The sequence below is a fragment of the Lissotriton helveticus genome, chromosome 3_1 (genome assembly GCF_964261635.1).
Source record: "Lissotriton helveticus chromosome 3_1, aLisHel1.1, whole genome shotgun sequence".
In the NCBI taxonomy this organism is placed as follows: Eukaryota; Metazoa; Chordata; class Amphibia; order Caudata; family Salamandridae; genus Lissotriton; species Lissotriton helveticus.
In genome coordinates this window covers 547,642,302-547,665,689 of record NC_136061.1, presented here as the reverse complement: position 1 = coordinate 547,665,689, position 23,388 = coordinate 547,642,302, and the positions used below count along the sequence as shown (strand labels likewise).

General features: G+C 45.8%; 1 protein-coding gene across 10 annotated transcripts in view; it reads left to right on the top strand.

Moving 5' to 3' along the window:
- BOLL (boule RNA binding protein) overlaps positions 1-23,388 on the top strand; it is a 1,385,263-nt gene that overhangs the window by 784,397 nt on the left and 577,478 nt on the right. For all 10 annotated transcript variants that reach the window (XR_013608667.1, XR_013608668.1, XR_013608669.1 and 7 more), the window contains one exon: positions 3,895-4,022. Coding sequence is in view for 7 of the 10 variants with exons in the window: in XM_078680450.1 (XP_078536576.1) it covers positions 3,895-4,022 (128 nt within the window). In the remaining 3 variants the exon portion in view is untranslated. The remainder of the gene's footprint in view (positions 1-3,894; positions 4,023-23,388) is intronic.

Below are 23,388 nucleotides of genomic sequence, written 5' to 3'. Positions count from 1 at the left end.
AAGAAGACAATTCAAGAACGAAATGCAAGGGAAAGAGAAGGGAAAGAGAAAAGAATGAAATAGAAATGGAAGAAATCAGAGAGAAGATTTTTAAAGGTTCAAGGAGAAAGATACTAGAGTGTAGATTGTACTAATATGAAGAATTCGAAACATGTTCTGCTAAATTTTTCAAAATGTTGAGAGATGTTTGGTGATAAAATCACCAGATGAGGAAATTGATGGAGCAAGGTGGCAAAACAAAATTTTGTGTACCCCTTGTAAAGTCAATGTTCCATAACGTTAACATTTAGTAATGGTGTGTTGTGATGAAATAATCAACAATAGTATAAGATGCGCACAAATGCACACGTGGGAATACTAATTTTGCCTGAATGAAGCAATATAATTAACTAATTTGTATTGTTATTGTGATGTGAACTAATGCACAGCCTAAATATAAATGAAAGCAACATGAATGTGCTTATTGTACATGTTATTGTGTCAGAAAGTCGTCGGATATGTAAGTATGACACGCATTTATGTGGCTTACTTGCTAGGTAATAACTAATGGGGAAACATTAGTACGATGGGAGGTAAACAGAAGGGCTTTATTTCCATATTTAACATGAATTTGTGTTTGTTTGTATGATAGTTCCAAAAGTGGCCTCTGAGGCCTAGTGAAAACATGGCTGCTCTGGTAAACTGCGAGCAAGTGCTGGACTGCGCATGCGCACCCAAAGCCTGCAAGTGAGAGTGAGCTGCTTGTGCTCGGATGGGAAGTTCAAGGCTACTGTGCCCTGGAAGTCAGGATGGTTGCCAAAATATGGACACTCGAGTGTTCTGAACGTGGGAAAGAAGCGTGAAGTTACAAGTCAAGGAAGTGACCAGGACAAAGACTGTCCTAAACAATACCCCTTTATTAAACTGCTGATTCACCGTGAACATGATGTTGTAATGGTGAGGAGATGCTCACCCATCCCAAATTTGCCCAATTAGAACCCGAGTTGGTGATGTTAGATACTTTTTAGATAGATTAAGTTAGGAAATTAGTGTATAAAAACCCCATATTTTGCTTAGAGAGGGTCGCTCTTTCGATTTCATCTCGAAGTGCTGTCGGATTGCAGATCGATTCCTGGATGTAAGATACTTTGATTTATTTCTTGTTTGCTTTGCAGGACTGGAGGATAAGGTGAGGGCGTTAGTTAGAGATGTTAGGAGAGAATGAATTTGGAACTATCTATCTTTTGCTAAACTTTTAACTGATTTCTAAATAAATGACTATTTTCCGAGCTCTAAATAAAATGATCATTCTGAAATAAAGTTTTTACTGAATAAAGAATTAATTAATGCCTAAATGTCAGACATATTAAAGTTTTGCTTTTAATAAAATTAGGAAAATGCAATATTAAAGCTGGTCTTGTAATTTTTCCTACGCCTGATTTTCTTTCTAGCAGATCCATTGCCACTATGGTTGTGTGTCTGAATAAAATTCACGTTTGTTAAAACAATGGTAAATTGCTTAAAACTATAGATGTAAATAAATGACTAGTTAAAATAGGTTTAGACACTCCGCCAATGTTACAGCATTACTCCTTTGTATTTCACCAATCCTTAAAGTCGAGTTAAGTGAACAGAGAAAGTGTGCAGTGTTATTGGCCCCACTGATGAATGAATGTGTGATTGGATATTTCAGAGAAATGGTGATGCTGATTAGAAATGATTTTTGGAGTTCCGCTGTAGCAAGCCCAGCAGGACGCTCTTTCCCGCCTGCTCCTCCGGCAACCAAGACTGAAGCACTCCAAGGAATGTTAGGTCACACCTACACAAGACCCTCCTGCTTCCTTGTTAGCTTGAGGCAGACACCACGCTCCTCCCGTTCACACCGCCATGATTCACCTGCACCATGGCCTCATTCTGCCTTACATTTGTCAGTGTCAGCAAGGCATATATGCCTTGCTGACACTGACGCCTTACCTCTGACACACCTATGATTACTTATTGGCAAATACTCTTTAAAAATATGTTTATTCCAGTTTATAGTCCAGGATGCTACGAGGGCTCAGTCATCGAGGCGGCCATCGTGGCCGGCCATACCCCCTCCTTCACTGAATTGTTAAGCTCGGAGATGTTGATCCCTCCCACCCAGTTTTTGCTTCCCGGCCATCTCTGTTACCATGGATAAAAGCCACTCACTATACTTCTAGAGACCTCTTCATGAGTTGAGAGTAATATGAATGGTATCTACTGCACCTGCTAAATACCGATACCTCCCGGTTGGATATTTCCAGGGTATGGCATATTGCACCTGTTTACGAGTTTTACAGGGTATAAATTAGGCATCATGTGGAATTGATGTTTATTTCAACTAATTATGCATGTTTTGCCTTTTCAGTTGCGTTTTCGCCTGATGATTTCCCCTACATAATGATTTGACAAAACTATCACTAGAATATTGTGGGGGGGGGGGGCGGTGTCATTACTGTATCTTCAGCTCTGTCTTTGGATCGTTGCATAAACTATGGTTTGTGCAGGGATCAGGTTTTCATCACAGTTCGTAATCCGGGCATAAATCTTTATAGAATGCAATTCCCACGCAATCCTGGGTACGTGTGCCATCCTTAGCACTTGTTATTAGTCGTAGATGAGGCTTTTTATACATATACTTGGTGAAAAGTAAATGGAGGTGGGTGTCCTCAGCCCCCAGTCTTGACCATACAAGCTGAAGGAAGTGGTTGCACATATGCTTAAACAGTTTATCTATTCTCAAAGCATTTGAAAATGTGGTGACATGCACAATAAATAAGACTCCGGATAGCACTGCAGATATTTTTCACTTCTTGTATTGCAAGCTCTGGGAGTTCATTCTTAAAACTTGATTGAACAGTTGCTAATTTCCTATCTGCCCTTATTGTTTGGTTAACGTGGCCCAAGCAACAAGATGCCAGTTTTAAATTAAATGAGCCAGTCAAGTGCCAGAAAGAAACCCATTGACTGAAACCAACACATTTTTTATGACTGTCCTGCTTTGAGATTGAGGACATTTCTTATGGTTCAAATCAACATCAAGTGTAGAGATTAATTGTAAATGGTAAGTGTATTTATTATCTTATTGCTGGTAACTGTCAATTATTGTCAAACTCTAAACTGTGTTAAGCATAATTTTCAAGATTTGGGGGCATTGTGTTTTATATAGAGGGTGGTTGATACCCAATGGAGTTTCCACCAGATGATCTATCGGGGTTCCAATGAACGATATTGATATGAACGACTCTGCAATATATGGTGGACTGATCAAGGGCGGTCTGGGACAGAAACTACGCTCGGACACCAAATTAAAAGTGGCACCAGTAAATCAGATTGCTATAAATAATGACCCAATTTGTAAATCAGGGCGGTTGTAAACTTGTAACGACATGCTGTATATATGTTTTTTTACAAGGTATGGGACACCTAATGCATTTATGCTTACTCTGGAAAAGTTTGTGGTAAATCAGAGAAACTAGCAGTAAACATCAGATCATAAAACAAGGCCAAAAACAGCCCATAAACTCATCTGCAAGATCAGTCCTTCGTACACTGCCAGATTGTCCTATGGGCCAGTCCAGCCCTGAGACTGGACTCCCAGTGTAAGGTAAATAGGCCCCCTAGCAGGTAAAGCAGTGTTTTTGCAGTGAATGTCTGCCCAGGCTTTCAGGGAAACCAATGGGAAATGTGAACACGCCATGTAACTGCTAAATTGTACACTCACTTTAAAAAAAAATCCTTATTAAAAACTGCCTCATGATTTTGGTTTCATATTGTGATTACTCATATATTTACATGTGTTGCTTACCTTAAGTGCCCTTGATCTTAGTTGTTTTCTCTCAATTTCGTTGGTATTTTTTGTCTATTGATATGTTTTACTGTTCTGTGTAGGTTCTAGCACAATGCCAGCAGCTGGAACGATGTACTTGACTACTTCCACTGGTTATCCTTATACTTATCATAATGGAGTTGCATATTTTCATCCACCAGAAGTGACTGCTTTTCAATCTCATTGGTCTGTAAGTAATGGTTCAATAGTATGGTTTAAGATGTGACTTTTTGATTAGAGTGTTCTGTATTCACTCAAAATAATGATAGAGTGTAATGTTCTGTTTAACAATTCCACAGTAATTTAGATCTTATCTAAACTATTTAACAAAGTTAATGTAAATTTGTTTGGGCATGGTGAGGTAAGGCTATTATTTCATTCAAGTTTATCGGGAAGTGTAATTTTGAATTTTAAACTTTACCCATACAAATGAAGCCTCATCTAAAAATCATGAGCCTGTGGAATATCTTTGATGCTTGTACTTTTCTGAACGCGATACATTCGGAACAGTTAATATTATGGGCAGAGGGGCAACTCCCTATACTCCTCATGGCCCTTTCAGAATTACTCCAGATTTTTTAGTGTTCTGAAAATTGAGGGGCACTTTGCACCCTGATATTGTATTGTATTGTAACATTTATATAGTACTTCTAACCATTAGGTGGGGGGGGGGTCCGAAGCATATTATTAGATGAGTAGCGCACTACACTGTGGGCCCAATTCACAAAGGTAAACTTAGACCAAATGTCTAAGCTTTCGACTTTCGATATTTACAAAGCGACTTAAGAGTGGTATCTTTACGACTGTGGCGTTTCTGCACTCGGTGCAGAGTTTGCGCACTCTGGTGGAGTTTGCGCACTCGGGGTGTGGAGTTTGCGCACTCGGAGTGTGGAGTTTGCACACTCGGGTGGAGTTTGCCCAATCGGGCGGAATCTCCGCTGTCTGGACAGAGTCTCCGCAGTCAGGGCAGTATCTTTAATCTCAGGGCAGAGTAAGTTTAATTTATCCAGTATAGGATATCTTTCATAGATTCACATGCTTGAATCATTCCTCATCGTCGAGCTGGGAGTCCCCGGTACATGTATAAGGGTAATGTCACATTAGACATAGAAGATAACGGCCCTAAGGCCTTATATTTAGTAACATATCTAAGGCCTTATATAAAGAAGGACCAAACTTTAGAGAACAACCAATCAGCTAACACCACCCTCTAGAACCTTCCTGGAAGGAGCTACAGTCCCTCAGATGTTCTACTGCACGTTGTGCTAAGGGAGTCTCCACTGAGCTCTGCTCAGTTTACTCATCTTCTCTTCAAACTTCCCTTGTCTGCAGATTTGTTTGTGATTCAAGGTATTTTCCATCTTTAATTCCTTTTTCTGAGTTAAGTTCTCAAATTTCTTCATGTCAGACACTTAAAAAAGGCTTTTTTAGGCCCTGTGGTACCTACAGAAAGAAAAGACTACACATTGATGACCCTCATGAAGACTAACTTTACTGCCTTTATCCTGATAAGAAACCAAAGCATTGCAAGGTATGTCGAGACTTTGAAGGACAGTGAGGGGAGGTTGTTAATATGGCTGCAGAGGCTTAAAGACAGGGAAGACCCTGTATCTTCTGAGGAGAGTGAAGGCTACTCAAGATCCTCCTCAAAGACTCCTCAAAAAAGACCTCAGGACGTCTCTCCAGGTCACTCCTCACAGCAACTTCCAAAGAAGACACACAAAAAGTCTTCAGAACCTTCTAAGAACCAAGATCTGCCTTCCAGGGCGTCTCCTTCCCTTCAGAGTTTGATTCCTGCCAAAAAATCCTTTCAGAAATCAGCTTCAGACCCCCCTACTCCTCCAGTGAAGGTGAAACATGCTTTTATAAAGCCTTCCTCAGCTCCGTTGATGGACAGCTCATCGACGGCGAAACCAACGACAAAGACAAGAACTCCACTTACTGTCGTCGGAGTGACTTCGTCAATGACAACCATCGCCTCAGTCTCGTTGGCGTCTATTTCGTCATAGATGCCTTCGTCGATGACTCAAGCTCCTTCGTCGTCGACGATAAAGTTAATCAGAAAGTCCTAGACAAAGATTGCAACGACGACCAGTCCGATGACAAAGATGACGACGAGTACTTCGTTGACGGTGTAGCCTGCGTCAACGACGAGTCTACCGTTGATGGCCCTCTTGTTAATGATTTCTCCTATTGCATCGTTGACTGCCTTGATGACGAAAGTTCCATCGTCAAAGACAGTTTTGTTGTCTATGCCAGTTACATCTGGGACATCAATACCAATGCCCATCAACAGTTCCTTGACAACGGTATGTGTACCGAGGACGACCTCATCAACAACACCAAAATCAAAAGCAACACAATTAATTTCCCAGCAAAAATTTCAAAAAGAGAGATTTACACCCTCATTAACATCTCCTAGTAGAGTTCAAGGCTTATTACCAACTCATCTTTTTGATGATGACGATGATGACTCAGACGAAGACAGCGTGTTTGGGTCTGCACAAAGCCCCTCAGAGTTGAATGTCAAATACCAAGAAGACTCTGATGATGTAGATCAGTTCTATGATGAACATTGGTACTACCCTGACCAACGACGTCAACAGCAACAGCCAGAAATGGTTTGTCTTCCTACCACTCTGATATCGGACCTACAATTTATGCTGTCCGACTACAAAGAGACGTTCCCTACGTGCGCACCGTCTCCTGCACCAGGGCTTTCTCCACCTCCTGTGGTGCAAGTTCAGCCTTCCCCCATCCTATATCTCAAGTACAGCTCCTTTCATCTACAGACGAGGTTGAAGAAGAGCAACAAGAAGAATTGGAAATCCAAGCAACACAATCACATCCAGATGAATGGGACAATTACATTATCCCTCCACCAGCGTCACTATCTCTGCCTCAAGTAGACTCTCCTCCAGAGGATATTGGAGGATTTCATAATCTCTCGCAAAGAGCAGCCAGATGTTTCGAACTTCCAATGCCTACTCACCAACAAGACTGTTTCCTTTACGATTTCAAGGAACCTTTTAAAAAATCGGTCAGCTCTATGCTCATATCGACTATATTTGGGATCAGGGCATTACGATCATGTGAAACCCTGCCAGAGTTCCTCCAGTCTTACCAAGGCTCGCCAAAAAATACAAAGCTCCTGATGACGCGCCTGCCTGTCTCATAGGTCACCCCAGGCCTGATTCTGTGATTGCCCAGGTGGCACAACGCAGGTCAAATAACCCATCGGCTCCGCTATCAGCACCCCCAGACAAGGAGGGTAGGAGGCTTGATAATATTGGCAAACGTTTTTCCACTATGTCGGCGTTGAGAATCAGAGCATCAAATTTCTTAGCGCTACTGGGGCGCTGCAACAGACAGATGTGGTCATACATCGCTCCTTACCCCAACGATCTCTCACAAGACATCAAGGAGGAGGCAAGGAAAGTTTTACTGGTCGGCGAACGCTCTGCTTCAGAGATTCACTGTGCGATGGACATTGCTTTCACTGGTTTCCGTCAGCTAGCTGGGGCTGCGGTCCTAAGGCACCAAGGATGGCTAAAGGCTACAACATTCAGGCCTGAGGTCCAGACCAAGATTCTAGCAATGCCGTACGATGGACAATAACTATTCGGTAAGCATATCAACGAAACCCTTCAGGGAATTAAAAAAGACACTGATACGGCCAAAGCTTTGTGCACCCTTCAGTACAAAAGAACTCCTTTTCGTGGTGCATGGGGTAAAAGCCACTTATCCTACCGGGGAGATTACCATCAGTATAGGTATCCTTCCTATACTTCCTCTAGCCAACAATACAGGACGCAGTTCGCTCAGAAACAACAGCCTGCGACTGACTACAATAAATCTTCCTTTCGAGGGAAAGCCGGATGACAAAAACATTCTGCAAGACGTCAATGACCTCTCTTCTCTGCTGGTTGCAATTTCTTCTCCTCCCCAAAGTAGGAGGCACAATATCCCATTATATCCAAAACTGGAAGCAAATTCCAACTGATCGCTGGGTCCTACAACTAGTTAAATTCGCCGATTCCCTAGAATTTATATAGCCACCTCCACCAACACCTCCAACAAGCATTTGCGCCTGTTACAGTTGGAAATAACATCGATGATCGAAAAAGGAGCAATTGAGCGAGTTTCCTTTCAAAAAAGAGGAAAATACTTTTATTCTTGTTTCTTTTTAGTGCGCAAGACTACAACAATGCACTATCTAAAGAAACAGGGAGGAACTCGATCTCTCAAGAATCTCAACGAATTTGGAGCTGGGAAATTCAACACGGAATCTTGTTGAGATTGAGTACCTTCCATGAGAAGAAAATGTAATTACGGATTCACTAAGCAGAATACAGAAAACCTGCCACTAGAGGGAGTTGAACCAAGATGCTCTCAATCAATAAATCAATCAATCATAGTACTTGTAGAGTGCGCTACTTACCCGTGAGGGTCTCAAGGTGCTGAGGGCAGGGGGGTGCTGCTACTGCTCGAAGAGCCTGGTCTTGAGGAGTTTTCTGAAGGAGAATAGGTCTTGGGTCTGCCGTATGTGGGTAGGGAGGGTGTTCCAGGTCTTGGTGGCGAGGTAGGAGAAGGATCTGCCGCTGGAGGTCGTTCGTTGGATGCAGGGGACAGCTGCGATGGAGAGGCTGGCGGAGCTGGCGGGTGGGGGTGTAGAAGCTGAGTCTGCTGTTCAGGTAGGCTGGTCTGGCTTTGTGGAGTGCTTTGTGTGCGTGGGTGAGGAGCTTGAAGGTGATCCTCTTGTCGACGGGGAGCCAGTGTAGGTCTCTCAGGTGGGGGGTGATGTGGCTGCGGCGGGGGACGTTGACGATCAGTTGGGCAGAGGTGATTTGGATGCGTTGTAGTCATTGTAGGTGTTTGGCTGGGATTCCTGCGAGGGGTGCGTTGCCGTAGTCCAGTCTGCTGCTGACGAGGGCCTGTGTCACCGTTTTTCTTGTTTGGATCGGGATCCACTTGTAGATCCTGCGGAGCATGTTGTAGCAGGAGGAGGAGACGGCGTTGACCTGCTTAGACATGGAGAGGGAGGAGTCGAGGATGAATCCTAGGTTGCGTGCATGGTCAGTGGGTATTGGTGCTGTTTCCAGTGTGGTCGGCCACCAGGAGTTGTCCCAGGCTAATGTGGTGGGTCCGAGGATGAGTACCTCCATCTTGTCCGAGTTGAGCTTCAGACGGCTGCTCCTTATCCAGTTGGCGACGGCCTTTATTTCCTCGTGGAGGTTGGTTTTGGCGGTGTGTGGGTCCTTGATGAGGGAGAGGATGAGCTGGGTGTCGTCGGCATCGGAGATGATGTTGAGGTCGTGATGGTGGGGGGCCATGTAGACGTTTAACAGCCTCGGGGTGAGGGATGAGCCCTTTGGGACACCGCAGATGTCAGTGGCTTTGGATCGGAAGGGTGGGAGGCGGACGCTCTGGGTTCTGCCGGAGAGGAAGGACGTGGTCCAGTCGAGGGCCTTCTCTTGGATTCCGGCTTCTAGGAGGCGTGTCTTTAGAGTGCGATGGCAGACCGTGTCGAAGGCGGCCAACAGGTCCAGGAGTATGAGGGCTGATGTTTCGCCATTGTCTAGTTGGCGCTTGATGTCGTCTGTGGCGGCGATGAGGACTGTCTCGGTGCTGTGCTTTCGTCTGAATTCGGACTGGGACGGGTCCAAGATGTTGTGGTCTTCCAGGTGGCAGGCCAATTGCCTGTTGACGATTTTCTCGATGACCTTTGCCGGGAACGGGAGCAGGGAGATGGGATAGGAAGTTCTTGAGGGCCTTGGGGTCCGCCTTGGGCTTCTTGAGGTGGGCGTTGATATCGGCGTGCTTCCAGCTTTCCGGGAATGTCGCTGTTTCGAAGGAGATGTTGATGACCTTCCGTACTTAGGGTGCGATGGCTGCGTCTGCTTTGTTGAATACGTGGTGAGGGCTCAGGTCTGACGGTGATCCTGAGTGGATGGAGTTCATGACCTTGCGTGTCTCGTTGACGTTGGACCAGGAGGTCAGGCAGATGGCGCTGGTGGTGTTCACAGGGGTGGTGGAGTCTGGCGTAGTCGGGGTGGTCGTGGTGTTGAAGCTGTCGTGGATGTCAACGATCTTGCGGTGGAAGAAGATGGCTAGTGAGTCACACAGTTCTTGTGATGGCGGGATGTCGTTGGTGCTGGGGTTGGAGAGTTCCTTTACGATGCTGAAGAGCTCTTTGCTGTTGTGTGCGTTGTTATCCAAGCGGTCTTTGAAGGAGGATCTCTTGGCTAATCTGATGAGGTGGTGATGTCTGCGGGTGGCATCCTTGTGGGCTGCGTGGTTGTCCGGTGTGCGTTCGTGGAGCCATATTTTCTCCAGTTGCCGGCATGCGCGTTTGGAGGTCTGGAGCTTGTTGGTAAACCAGGTGGCTCTCTTGCTGGCGTGGCTGTTGGAGGGTTTCTTAAGCGGGGCGAGGGTGTTGGTGCAGTCGTCGATCCACTGTCTGAGGTTGCGGGCTGCGGTGTCTGGGTTGGTGGGGTCGGTGGGTGGGTTCTGGGCGAGGTTGGTGATTAGCTGGTCTTCGGTGACTGCTCCAGCAGCGGCGAGGCAGCTGTTGGGTGCGGTGGTGCGTGGTTGGTTTCTTGAAGGTGAAATGGATGCAGCGGTGGTCGGTTCAGTGGAGTTCGATGGTGTGGTTGAAGGCGGCGTGGGTGTCTGTGGAGAATACGGGGTCCAGCGTGTGGCCGGCGGCGTTGGTGGGTGCGGTGACGAGTTGTCTGAGGCCGAGGTTGGCGATCAAGGTGGCGGAGTTGTCTTGAGGTGGAAGTTCAGGTCCCCGAGGAGGATGTAGTGCGTGGAGGCGAGTGCGTGGGTGCTGGCGAGGTCGGCGATGGATTCACTGAACGGAGCCCGGGTCCAGGAGGTCTCTAGATGAGTGTTCCTCTGAGGGTGGTGTTTGGGTCGGTGTGGATCCGGAAGTGCAGGTGTTCGGCGGTGTTGAGGGTGTCTGCGTGGGTGGCGACCTTGAGGGTGGACTTGTGGACAATGGCAATTCCTCCTCCGATTCCGTTGGCGCGATCCCTGCGGGTGATCTTGTAGCTGTCCGGGATGTCTATGGCGATGTCTGGCACCAAGGAGTCATTCCACCAGGTCTCGGCCAGGAAGGCCACGTCTGGGGCGGTGGTGTCGAGCAGATCCTAGAGCTCGACGGCGTGTTTGCGTGCGGAGCGGGTGTTGAGGAGTATGCGGCGGAGGTGGTTGGGTCCAGTCCTTGGAGGTTTGGTGATTGTCTCAGGTGGAGCTGCAGGTGTGGCAGGAGAAGGGTCTGTTTCGGGGCGGACTGGTAGCAGGTGTGGTTTCGGCCGGCGTTGAGTGCGTGGACGGTGCTGGCGTCGTAGTGGAGTCTAGTGTCGTGGCGTTCGCGGGTTCCAGGCGCAGACGGGCTTGCCTTAGGCGCACCTACGGCACGTCCGCTGCGTGGCCGCGCAGCGTCCGGCATATGTAGGGAGGTGGGAGGGAGGAGCAGGCGGGAGGCGGGAGCAGCGATGGGGCAGGGTGCGGGGCCGCAGGTGGCACAGCGGCGGGGAAACAATGGTACAGAAGGCAGAATGGGGCACAAGGGGGGAAAAGAACCGAGTGGCACAGAGGAGAAAAAGGGGCACAAAGAGGGGGAGACAGTGGCAAAAGGGACGGAGGACACTTACCAGCGGCAGCAGGGGCACACAGTCGGAGCTGCGTGGAGGGGGAGCTACCTACCAACGAACGGAATCTTCTCTCAGTGGGGTGGACCAGTGATAGACCTGTTTGCCTCAAGCAGCAATGCCAACACTTCACAAGCTGGCATCCCCAACAGGGATCTCTGGAGAATGCGTTTTCAATAGCTTGGTCCAGCGTATTTGCCTACGCTTTTCCACTGATCCCTCTCCTTTCCAGGGTTCTAAAAAAGATGAAAGAAGAATCTTGCAAACTAATTTTAATAGCTCCTGCGTGGCATCGCCAGCATTAGTTCACGGAGCTCCATCTCTGGTCCTTACAGCCGCCGATTTCCTCTCAAGCCATTTCCCGCTCTTCTAACAATGAACCAGGGACAATTTCAGTACCCGGATCCAGGCTCACTGAGATTATTGGCTTGGCTCCTGAGTGCCAGGAATTTCGAGACCTGATCATTCCTCAGTAGGGCAGGGAGATTTTGTCTTGTGCTAGATCGGACAGTACCAACAGAACTTAGTCTTTAAAATGGAAAGTTTCTCCATTTGGTGTGGGTCTGCTAAGGTGAATCCCCTAAAATTATCTCCAGAGGAAGTCTTGGCATATCTCCTCATTCTAGCGAATTCAGGTCTGGTTCATAATTCGATGAAAGTTCACTTGGCTGCAATCTTCCGTTTTCGAAGATTTTCCAAAGTTTCTTCCTTGAGGTCAAACAGACTGATAAAACAGTTTCTTAAAAGTCTATTCAGAACTTTTCCTCCTATAAAATCTCCACCTCCAACGTGGCAACTTAACATGGTACTTGCTCAACTTATGAAGCACCCATTTGAGCCAATACATAGAGCTGACTTAAAATTCCTTTCTTGGAAAACTGCTCTTTTTCTAGCTCTTGTGTCCGCAAGAAGAGTTAGTGAACTTCAAGCTTTCACAATACAGGGACCTTTTATTCAATTTAAGAATGATAGAGTGAACCTTCGTACCAGCCCGAAAGTTATACCTAAAGTCCCATCGGACTTTCATCTTCATGAGCGAACTGTCTTAAAATCCTTCTTTCCAAATCCACAAACGGCAGCTGAACGAGCCTTGCATTCTTTGGACTTGAAGCGCTGCCTTAAATTGTATCTAGACAGAACAAAATCCTTCAAGAACAAGTCTAATCAGCTTTTTATAGCTTACAGGTTACCCACAAAAGGTTTTCCCTTAACAAAACAGAGCATATCTAGATGGATCTCTAGTGTTATTCTCTTCTGTCACCAGCAAGCTGGTCAACCTCTACAATTAAAAACTTTGTGCCCATTCCACTAGTGCAATATTTTCATCTATGGCGTGGTTTGCCGGCATGCTCTTCTTTGACCTTTGTAGAGCAGCAACCTAGAAAACGCTGTATACATGCACTAAGCATTATTGCTTGGATTCCAAATTGATGAAGGATACTGCAGCAGGACAGGCGGTGCTCAGACATCTACTTCAATAAAAGTGAGCCTTCCTTCCATCCCACCAACCTTTCTAATGCCCATTTCTCTGTTCTTTTATTTTAGTTATGCCAATATTGGAATGTATGCATTTGCTATTTCGTATTTATATGCATAATTCAATTATCTCTTTGCATGCTTTTATATTTCATTCTCAAGAAATAGTTGTTGACTATTCGTATATGTATGACTTATGTATATGACGAAATGTGCTCATTACTGCTTTTTATTCTGATTCAAGCATGTGAATCTATGAAAGATACCCTAATACTGGATAAGAAATGAGTTACTTACCTGTAACTGCAGTTATCCAGTATTGGTATCATTCATAGATTCACATTCGACCCGCCCACCTCCCTTGGAAGAGCTCACTTAATACTCTCAGTTGTACCTCTTGTTACGCATGGTGCTTATGAAAATCTGAGGGACTGGAGCTCCTTCTAGGAAGGTTCTTGAGGGTGGTGTCAGCTAATTGGTTGTTCTCGTAAGTTTGGTCATTTTTTATATAAGGGGTCAGATTTGTTACTAAATATAAGGCCTCAGGCCTGTGACCTTCTATGCCTAATGTGACATTACCCTTATAAAAGTACCGGGGACTCCCATCGCGACGACTGGGAATGATTCAAGCATGTGAATCTATGAAAGATACCAATATGGGATAACTGCAGTTACAGGTAAGTAACTCATTTCTTCATACTCCTGCAGACAATGCCGCCTTCAAACCCTACACTACAAATTACATAAAAGCAGCACACATTCAAGGCCCTGGTTGTTCCACACCAACACTTCACTTGCCTGCTCTGCACCTTTCCTTGCTTTCAGCATGCGACCTTTGAGAAGGAAGAAGAATTGCACAGAGGAGGAGACCAACATAATAGTAACATTTGTCGTGAGGAACTACAAAAAAATTAATGGCCTTCCTCTGTACATCTGCAGTGGAACACAGAAGGCAGCCCTCTGGCAGCAGATCACAATTAGTTAGTGTATTGGAGGAGGGTGTCTGGACTGTCACAGACATCAAGAAGAAGTGGCAGAATTAGAACAGAATTAGGAGAAGTTTGCCAGGAGAGAAATTGCCAGAGTTCTCCCTGGTAGACCAGCTGGAACCCATCTCCATCCCACCCTACTTGTGAAGGACTTCTCTCCACCATGCACCCCCACCTGCTGCTTGGGCTGGCTGTGAATTTTGACCATAATGTGGTGCCAGGTAATATATGATGATTTAAACAATGCCTTAAAATGATAAATGTGTGCAATATAGTACAAATGTGACAATGGAAATCACTTCAAGTTTATGCAAATGTTCATGGTGAGTTAGACTCTCATGTGTCTCATTTTGTCTATTACAGTACAAGAAATGGTAGTTCCCAATTTCTCATTCACAAACAGTGGCGCATCACTGTTGGTGATTTCATTTTACCCTGGTAAATAAATGGCACTAGAAAATGTGTCTGATTTAGTTACCATCAGTGTTGTCTTATAAATGCAATTGAGTAAATATGTGAAAAATTGTACATACTAAATAGGGTTGAGACACGCACCGTTGAGTAAATCAAAAGTTGAATTACTAGAAAGTTGTCGCGTGCAGACCAGGGCTTCGCTGTCTGTACAAATCAGCGTTAGAGTCAAAATAATGTCGCAATCTCCCAATGGGAGTTGTCCCCCAGTGCACCGCGTTATAGATACCCAAAGGTATGATGAAGTTCAAAACAAAGACCAAGTTAGTTCCAAATCAATTTGTAATTGTATTAACCACTTGGATGCTAAGGCTATTTTGGATCTTTAATGCAATTTCCATTGAAATCAATGGAAACTCCATGACGAGTTATCCTTGTCATTAGCATCCAAGTGGATCATCTCTTCATTACAAATTTCTTGCTTTTCGTGAATGCAATACTCTTCATTATTTGAACTTCAAATTATATATCCAAAGTTCATTGTTTCCATATCCCTATGCATTTCGGGCTTGTCCAGCCCTTCATCAGGGGTTTAATCTATGAGAAAAAATCAAAACGGACTGATATCAGTAATGATATCTGCTATACAAACTTTCACATTATAAGCAGTAAAAAGACGACTGTTGTTTAAGTGTCAAATCAATATCGATACATGTTCGTGCATTCCAGTATAGACCTCAGTATTATCCCTACGAGTAATAAACTAAATAGTGCAACAGAATCTAAAGGGCCGCCACCAAACCACAGTTGTTAGCATCGTATAAGAACAATCCATTTAAGTGCGGTTCGATAAAGATCTGTCTAATTTCAGGTGCACTGTGAGTCGCGTGTGCGTTGTGAAGAAAATACAACCACCACCACATAAAATAAACCATATCCAGTCGTGTCCAACTCTTGATGCCAAGTAAAAAGTCTAAATTGCCAAAAATACTCACTGAAAGTATGTAACCGAGACGCTATGAATCACAGCTCTCCATTAGCGCTAGAAGTTCATGCTCGTGTGAGTATAAAAATAGCACCGAGGTGCATTCGTGTGTAAACAACGACGACGGACTGTGTACTCATCCACACAGTGGGGGCCATTTGGGAGCAGTGAGTGAATGAAAACAAACGGGTGCCATGATGGAAAGGTGAAAACACAAAAATAACGAAAATCAAAGTTGCATTCATGCTGGAACAACAAAATAAATGTAAAAACACCTCGGGAACCCCATAGTAAGTACCATATCTAAAAGGAAGTGAATGAAGAAAAGTGACTTATGAATATGTGCAAATACGATCATACATGACAGTGCAAAATGATTATAGGATAAACAACATGATCAGTCTCATTAAAGATAACATAGAAATTCCATGCGATCATTCAACCCTGTGGGCTGCATCGTGCTCAGGTACCGTATCCAAAACTTCTCTTGTTGAAGTAATTTATGTTTGGGGTTCATGCCCTCCTGGTTGACAACATTCTCCAAAATCGTGAATTGTAGCTGGGCTACATTGTACATAATCATCATTTGTTGGTATTGTTTGTTGACTTCTCCTTTTTATTGCCACATCCAGCCACAGTAGATTCACCCACTTAAGCAGAGGTCCTTGCACTTGCAGGTAGGCAACATCATGGGGAACATTTACCTATACCACCAGTAAACAGAGTCCCATCTACTATATTGTGATCAGACAACTCCTAGATATTTTACATGGAATCCGTCAATAGTCTCAAACATGTGAATTGAACTAGGAAATGTTGTTCATCACGTGTGAACTAAAATGTAAAGTAAATAATCTCATATCATTTTACGCCCTATGATGTTGGCCAGAAGAACATAGAACACAGCTCTCTGCTATACCTCTTGGCGTGGCATCTGGTCAGACACCACACACTGGGCAGATGGTAAACTCTGGTTAGTACACTTAATAATGACTTCACAAAATGCTCATGATCTTGGATATGGGATAGGTCAGTAGTATGTTGTGTGTGTCTCATATCGCTGTTGTCACCTATCGCTATATGCTCAGATATGGCTCATAAGAGTATACTACTTCATAAAATGTTGGCTAATGAAAGGATGACTCTAAATGTATGTTAAATTAATACAGTATGTACCAAATTGCTTATATTGTCTCATCTAAAGAGGAGCAGCCACAACTGTGTTGAAAGTCTATAACATGAATACTCGCAAAAATTGTTCCCAGGGGCCAAAATGTATGATCAGTGATGTCGCCAACGGCTGCACTGATGTCAGCAGAGTGGCAGTTGGGGATTGAGGGGTGGCAGTAAGGTGGGTGTAGGGGAACTAAAACATATGCATCTGGTGGCTGAACTGAACAGTATGAAACAGAAGAACTGGAATTATTCCCAGCATTTCCACTCAACCAAATTGTGTGATCCTAGCCAATTGTTTTATTTAACTTTTCTTCCTCTTTCTTCGTAATCACATATTAGAGAACCATGAAATACATGACTTCAGGATGGGTGTTGTACAAAACTTTCTCCAGTGTTTGATTTAATAAGCTATTATTTACTTTTTTTTTTTTTTAAACCTTTATTAGCATCAAAAGGATATACAATTCTAGGCCTACAACCAAATCGGCCGGCATCAATATGTAAAGCGGTCAAAGGTTCCAAGGCAAACAGTACAGATTCAGTCAGCAAAAAGCAGAGGCAAAACAATCGTAAAAAGGGGGGGAAGACACCTAGGAACCCGATGGCCAAGAAACAGGAGCAAAAAAAGGTTAATTTTATAATATGGGGATAAGGAGTACGATAGGCTCACTTTCAATATAGAGGCGTCCGAAGCCCCAAAACCATCATCAGCGACAATAAGGGGGCATGGGGCAGCATTACAGGAGAGGCAACACAATACACCCCGGGAGACAGGGACATCAGAAACATAATCGACATGAGCTCATTATCATCTTTACATGCCCACCACCCAAACCACCACCAAGCCAGGACAGAGGGATCGGACAAACATTACATCAAAACTAACCCATCATAGTGACCTCTAGGAAAAAAGGGGGGGGGGGAGAGGGGGAAAAGAGGGGGAGGGGAGGAAAACAAAGCGGAAAAATGATAAAGGAAAATGAAACACAAAAACGAAAGAAAGAAGACCACGCCGAAACAGGCATCCCGTGGCGAGAGTACAGGAGAAAACAGGAGCATCCGTAACAAGGAGGGTACAGCAATCGAGACAAAAAGTAACCAACCCAGAAGAGGAGGATCGACGACGCCACACACCCCACCCCGAACATACCACGGGATGCAAGAACAGACGCGGCATCACTATAAAGAGATACAAAAGGGCCATAGAACCATAAAACAAACAACAAATAGATCCCAACCCACCCATCCCACCCTGCACCCCTGTAGAAGGCTATGGCCTACCCTTCAGACAGCGTGCCTGTCGCCCTAAACCAGAACCCGAAATATAGCAAGAAAGAAAGAGAGAAGAACGAGACAAAAAGAAACATAAACATAAATAAAGAAAACAGGAGGGAGGAGCATGAGAACAGAAATCAATACGGTCGGCCGCAGCCCTCCGCCCAACCAAACAATCGCAGCAAAAACACACAGACCCGGACGACACCATTTCAAGCGCCATAAAACTTACAGAGGAGAGTACCTCCCACCGCGCTATGGGTACAAACAATCGCGCCACGAAGTCGTACAGCCACAATCCCCAGGAGTCGCGCACATCACCCCCATCCCTTCCGAACCACAAATCCCACCCACCACATGACAATGTAAAGTGAGTTACTCAATACAAGACCAGCACAAAATTGAAAAAAATTTGGACTGCCATGTAGACAAGGGGGGTCAATCGGTCCGCAAGTGAGCAAAAGTCCAAGTAGAGAGTTTATAAGCATCAGCAATCGCAGCACGGGCGATGAAGAGCAGGAGAGTAGTTCCTCCGTTTGGGAAAGCGAGGGGTTCTCTGCAATAAATAAATGCGAAGCCAGCGGTGCAGGCGCAGGCGGCAGTCCACCAATATTTCCGTGCATCCCAGCCGAACAGGGCCGCGGCACAATGTCCAAGTCCCTGGGGTCAGAACCTCGAAAAACAGGGAGCTCCAAAGTCACCGGCACACCAAATGATCGTCGATCAGCGACGGCAACACTTGCAGCAGTCGAGGGGGGCGAGACAATGGAGTCTCTGAAACAAGAGGGAGGCAAGAAGAAACGGCTGCTCAAAATGGCGGCAGATCGTGGCGGGCTCACGGGGACATCGGGGGCCAGAAATGCGCGCAGGGATCGCAGAGCTTCCAGGATATCTCTGAGTGTAAGCTCCCGCTCACCAGACCAGACCCCCGCGCAATCAGGCAACCCTAGCCCGCCGCCACGAGGCGATACAAGTTCCAGATGGTCGGCCGCCATTTCGTGAAGGCAGCCCAGTCGCCACCCTCCGCGACTCTCAAAAACAGTTCCGAAATGTAGGACTTTACAGAGCTCCGGGGGGCTCCCAGCAATGGAGCCTTGGTGCAGAAAGGATGTCTGCCCAATGCGGGTCTCCGCCTACACCAGCACCGGCGCCCCAAACAAGCAGAGTCCGGGCGCCGAGGTCCAGGGCCGCCGGACACAGCAGCGGCGGGGGAACCCCGTCACAGAATCAGTCCCCGGTGCATCTCACCCACATCAGCCTCGCGGCCACCAGGGCAGGCCCGGCTTGGGATCGCCGGGATGTTCTCACAACGGCTCACATCATTGGTTCACTCTCTCGACCGGGGCCAACAGTCGCCGGATCCCACAGGCGAGGTCCCGGTCTAGGTTCCACGGAGGCCCCGGTCTTGCGGAGGACACAACTGCGGAACCGCTGCACGTCGAAACCTCCGGGCCAAACGGTAAGTACAAGTGAGGTGTTCCGTCTCCAATTCCACAATAACGCGTCGTCTCCGGACAGGATATGATACAGGATATACGATCAGGCCGGAGGGCTGCGGGAGCCGAGCTAAAAGGCGACCATTACGCTCGCGAGCTTGGCTCCTCCCTCAGCTATTATTTTCATATTAGGGACACAGGTCACCCAAAAAGTGCACATTACAACTGATTTACTAATTGGGTCACTATTGGCATTATTGTCAGGGTGAAGGGGAGTGGAAGAATGAATGTTACCAAATCCATGTTTGAAAACTATCCCTTTCAAAAATCTACTCTGCAGTGCACTGATATCTGATGTACTAAGGTGAAACAGTTCTGCATGATAATAAAATACACTTTTAGAGTTTTGAAGAAACTTTAGCATACTTTTGCACGTATCTGCAAGATGTCTTAAAAATTAAGTTGTTTATAAAGTTAAGCGGTGCAGGACACCCTAGATACTTATTTTCTTTAACTTTAATTAAACTTTAAATGCATGTTTGCCTGTTTATTTAACATCTTTTAAATGTTAGTGTTGTGTTGAGTTACCAGCAGTGCAGTGCTGCTGGTGACCAAAGGGCTGCATGTAAAAGTCAGAAGGGCCGCATGCAGCCTCGGACCTTACTTTGAGTATCACTGGTCTATACCAATGACATATAAATGCAAAATGATTGTCATCATCATCTTTTGTATAGAAGTATGGATATGTATGGTACATCACAGCTGCTGTCAGAGCATATCATCCAGGGGTTTGTGAGACATCCTGGCTGCAGCAGTCAGACCCACTACTATCCGTCCGTCAGGTAAGTGTGCCATATAGTTTTGTAAACTATTGATTTCCAAATCATGCACAGTAACCACATCCTTGTTAAAGGATATTATCAGATATTGCCACTTTTTTGTAGCATCTGAAGTTGGTGTGTAATATTGTTCCAACATAATCGGGGATATCTGTGTTAATTTTGCATGTTCACGTATAATTCATGCTGAACATTAATTATGGTGTCACTTCCTTCTGAAGCTGCTGGGTCGAGGATCACACCTTCCACAAAATACTCAAGGAACTAGGTTCAGCAGTTGACATCACAGGGGATCTCAATGCCACACAGAGCTGGAGAGTTTGAATTTGCAGTGCACATCTGTATTGAACACCTCAATGCTACAGTGTGAACTGTCACATGTAGATTTATACAAACCATTTGGAACATCAGAGAGATGCAAAGATTATTTGTCCCAACCCTGGTTTTGTAGCACATAGTATACTATTGCAAATACTTATTCAATTGCAACCTCTGTCTTTTAGGGGCTGAGGACAATGAGTTGCTTGAGGAAGCTGAACCATCCACCAGTGGAGGGTCGACAGGCACTCCCAGGTGAGAATCCAGGCCTCCTGTAAGCAACTATATCACCTGCCAGCACCTCCCAAAAAGAAGAGGATGAGGAGCAAGTATATGAGGTTGAAGAATACGATGTGGTGCTGGTCCCACAAGAGGAGCCAGATTCTCAGGAGTGCATTGTCTTCCCACTGGGAAAAACACCAAAGCCTACACCAGGTCTTGCCATCTTGTGGCTCCCACTTCACCTCTGAGGATTGCCTTTTCCCAGCAGATAGCCACCTAGCCACAGCATTCACCTAACCCAACACAACCAACAGCTCCTCACAGCTGTCTTGTCCAGATCAGACGTGTTGCGTCTCTTAAACACTCTCCTTTGACAGTGCCTCCCAGGCTTTCTCCAAAGCATTTGAGGGACCTATCGCCCCTGGTGAGGAGCAGGACTCCCTTGGGTACTAATCTCTTCCCCACAGCCCCCTGTGTGCCACCTTCGCCCATGCTGGTGGATCTGCCGGTCTTATCAGAGGCTGCCCCAGTCTTATCAGAGGCTGTCCCATGCGGAGAGGGCTGGCAGATGGTCACAGTGGTCAGTGGGAAGATACATTTTTCCAACAGAAGTCTGATGTGAGGAACAACATTCGTGCCATAGGAGCTACTCTGCCTTAAATTTCAGACTCACTACGGGAAATCTCTCAGATGATTGACAGACAAACCTGCGTCTTTGACAGGATTGAGAAATCTTGCTAAGACATGGCATGGAGGAAAAATGACATCATAGCAATCTATAGGGAAGAGCGTGCAAGACCCAATGCCTTGGTCATGAAGATGATGGAGGGCATATTTAAACTGTGCCAGAGTCTTCCTTACTGGTACACACTTTGAGAGACCCAACACACCTACTGCACCACACCCCACCCACTCACCTGTACCACAACCTTCACCCAAAGACACCCCCCACATGCACAAGCACACCCTACACACACAGGCACCACCTCCCTGGCACATGCCACCCCCTGCACAGTCACGTTCCCCCCTTCCCCCAGTTACCCCCCCTTGTAGGGGCATCCTCACCCTCTGTACAGGCACCTTCCCTAACTGTACAGACACCCTTATCTCGTGTACAGGCACCTCCCCGACCTATACAGACACCCTCATCCTCAGTGCATGCACCTCCCACACCTGTACAGGCACCTCCACCACCTGTTCAGCCCCCCTCAGCCCCTGTACAGCTACCCTCACCCCTGTACAGACACCCTCACCCCCTGTGCTGGCACCCTCACCTTCTGTACAGGCACACCTACCAGCTACAGTCAGATGCACCACACACAGCAGCAACACAGTAAATGCATTTACTCACAGAGATCCTCACCACCACAATTGCGAAGTTTCGCGAGAGATCACCCCATGATCGCTGTAAGATGTGAATACCCTCAATATTCGTAAATAATAAGATATTCTTAAAAGTCAATACTGAGTTACTTAATAGTGGGAAATGGTCAATGGGTTACTCTGGTTGTAGGCCACATATGAAACAAAAATATGTGTGAATGAGACATGGAGATTTGTCAGACCATCTGTGTAACAAGGTATATTGTTGAAGAATGGCTAAACACCTACCGATGTTGACTTTCATACTTTGAATCCAGCATATATAATGAACAATACAATACAGAGATGGTGTTAAAGCTAAATATTTATATGTAAGAAATAAATTAAGTGAAAAACTGTCCATTGGAAAGGGAGAAATAACATTAAATTGGAGTCTTCTGGTACAATGGGCAATGGAACTTGGAGGGGGTTGGGCAAAATAAATAAAACACATAAGGAAGCGTTGGGGAAACCAGTCTATGTACATGGGTAAAACAAAATGTCCACACTCCAAACATAGTCCAGTTACTGGTCATCCTCTCTGTCCTCCTTCTCCACAATGTGCTCCTGTGGACTCATCCTGGCTGGCCGGTGTAGGACCAGACATCCCATGAAAGTTACAGGAGGTATGTGGGAAAAAAGTGAGGGAAGACAAGCTGGGAGACACATCTTCGATGGTCTGGGTGGGTCAAGGAAGTGATAAAGGTATTGATGTTGGCCATTTCTCTGGAGTGTGCCTCGCGGGATTTTATGAAGTTCATCTCAGATCTCCTGTAAGGCCTGAGAGGACACAATATGCTCAACATCAGATTCTACAATCACTTCCTGCAATGCAGGCACAGGGGTAATCCCACATCTAGGGGTTTGGTTATAGCATGAGGGTGTAGGGTATTGGGGGCAGATGTCTCCTTCAGCTCTTCTGGACAGGCATTTGGAGGGAGACTAATGGCAGGGAGAGCAGCTGGAGACCCTGATGGAATGGGAGCCTCAAGAGATAGGGAGGGGTCGGTGGCAGGCCTAGATGGTGATGGGGCCTTCCTTGTGGTCACCACATCCAAGTCAACTTCTTGTGGACCAGAAAGAGAGAGACATTTCCCCCTCTGGAGGTGTCCCTATCAATGCCCCCCTCACTTCCTTCAGTCTCTTCAGCCTCCACCCTGGCTGTTGCTGTGGATTTTGAAGGCTCCATCCGGGTGGATGCGCTACCCCTGCCTGATATTTCAGGTCCCGCCTCATCCTCGCTGGTGGTATCTAGAGGATGTGCCCACCGACGAGCCAAGGATCTCCTGTTCTCCCCCTAGTCCTGTCATGTTGGTACTTGGCTAGTCTGGTCCACTGAAATAGAAGGAAAAGAATTATGTAGTTGGTGTACAATTCATAACAAAGCACATGACTACATAAAGCAAGTG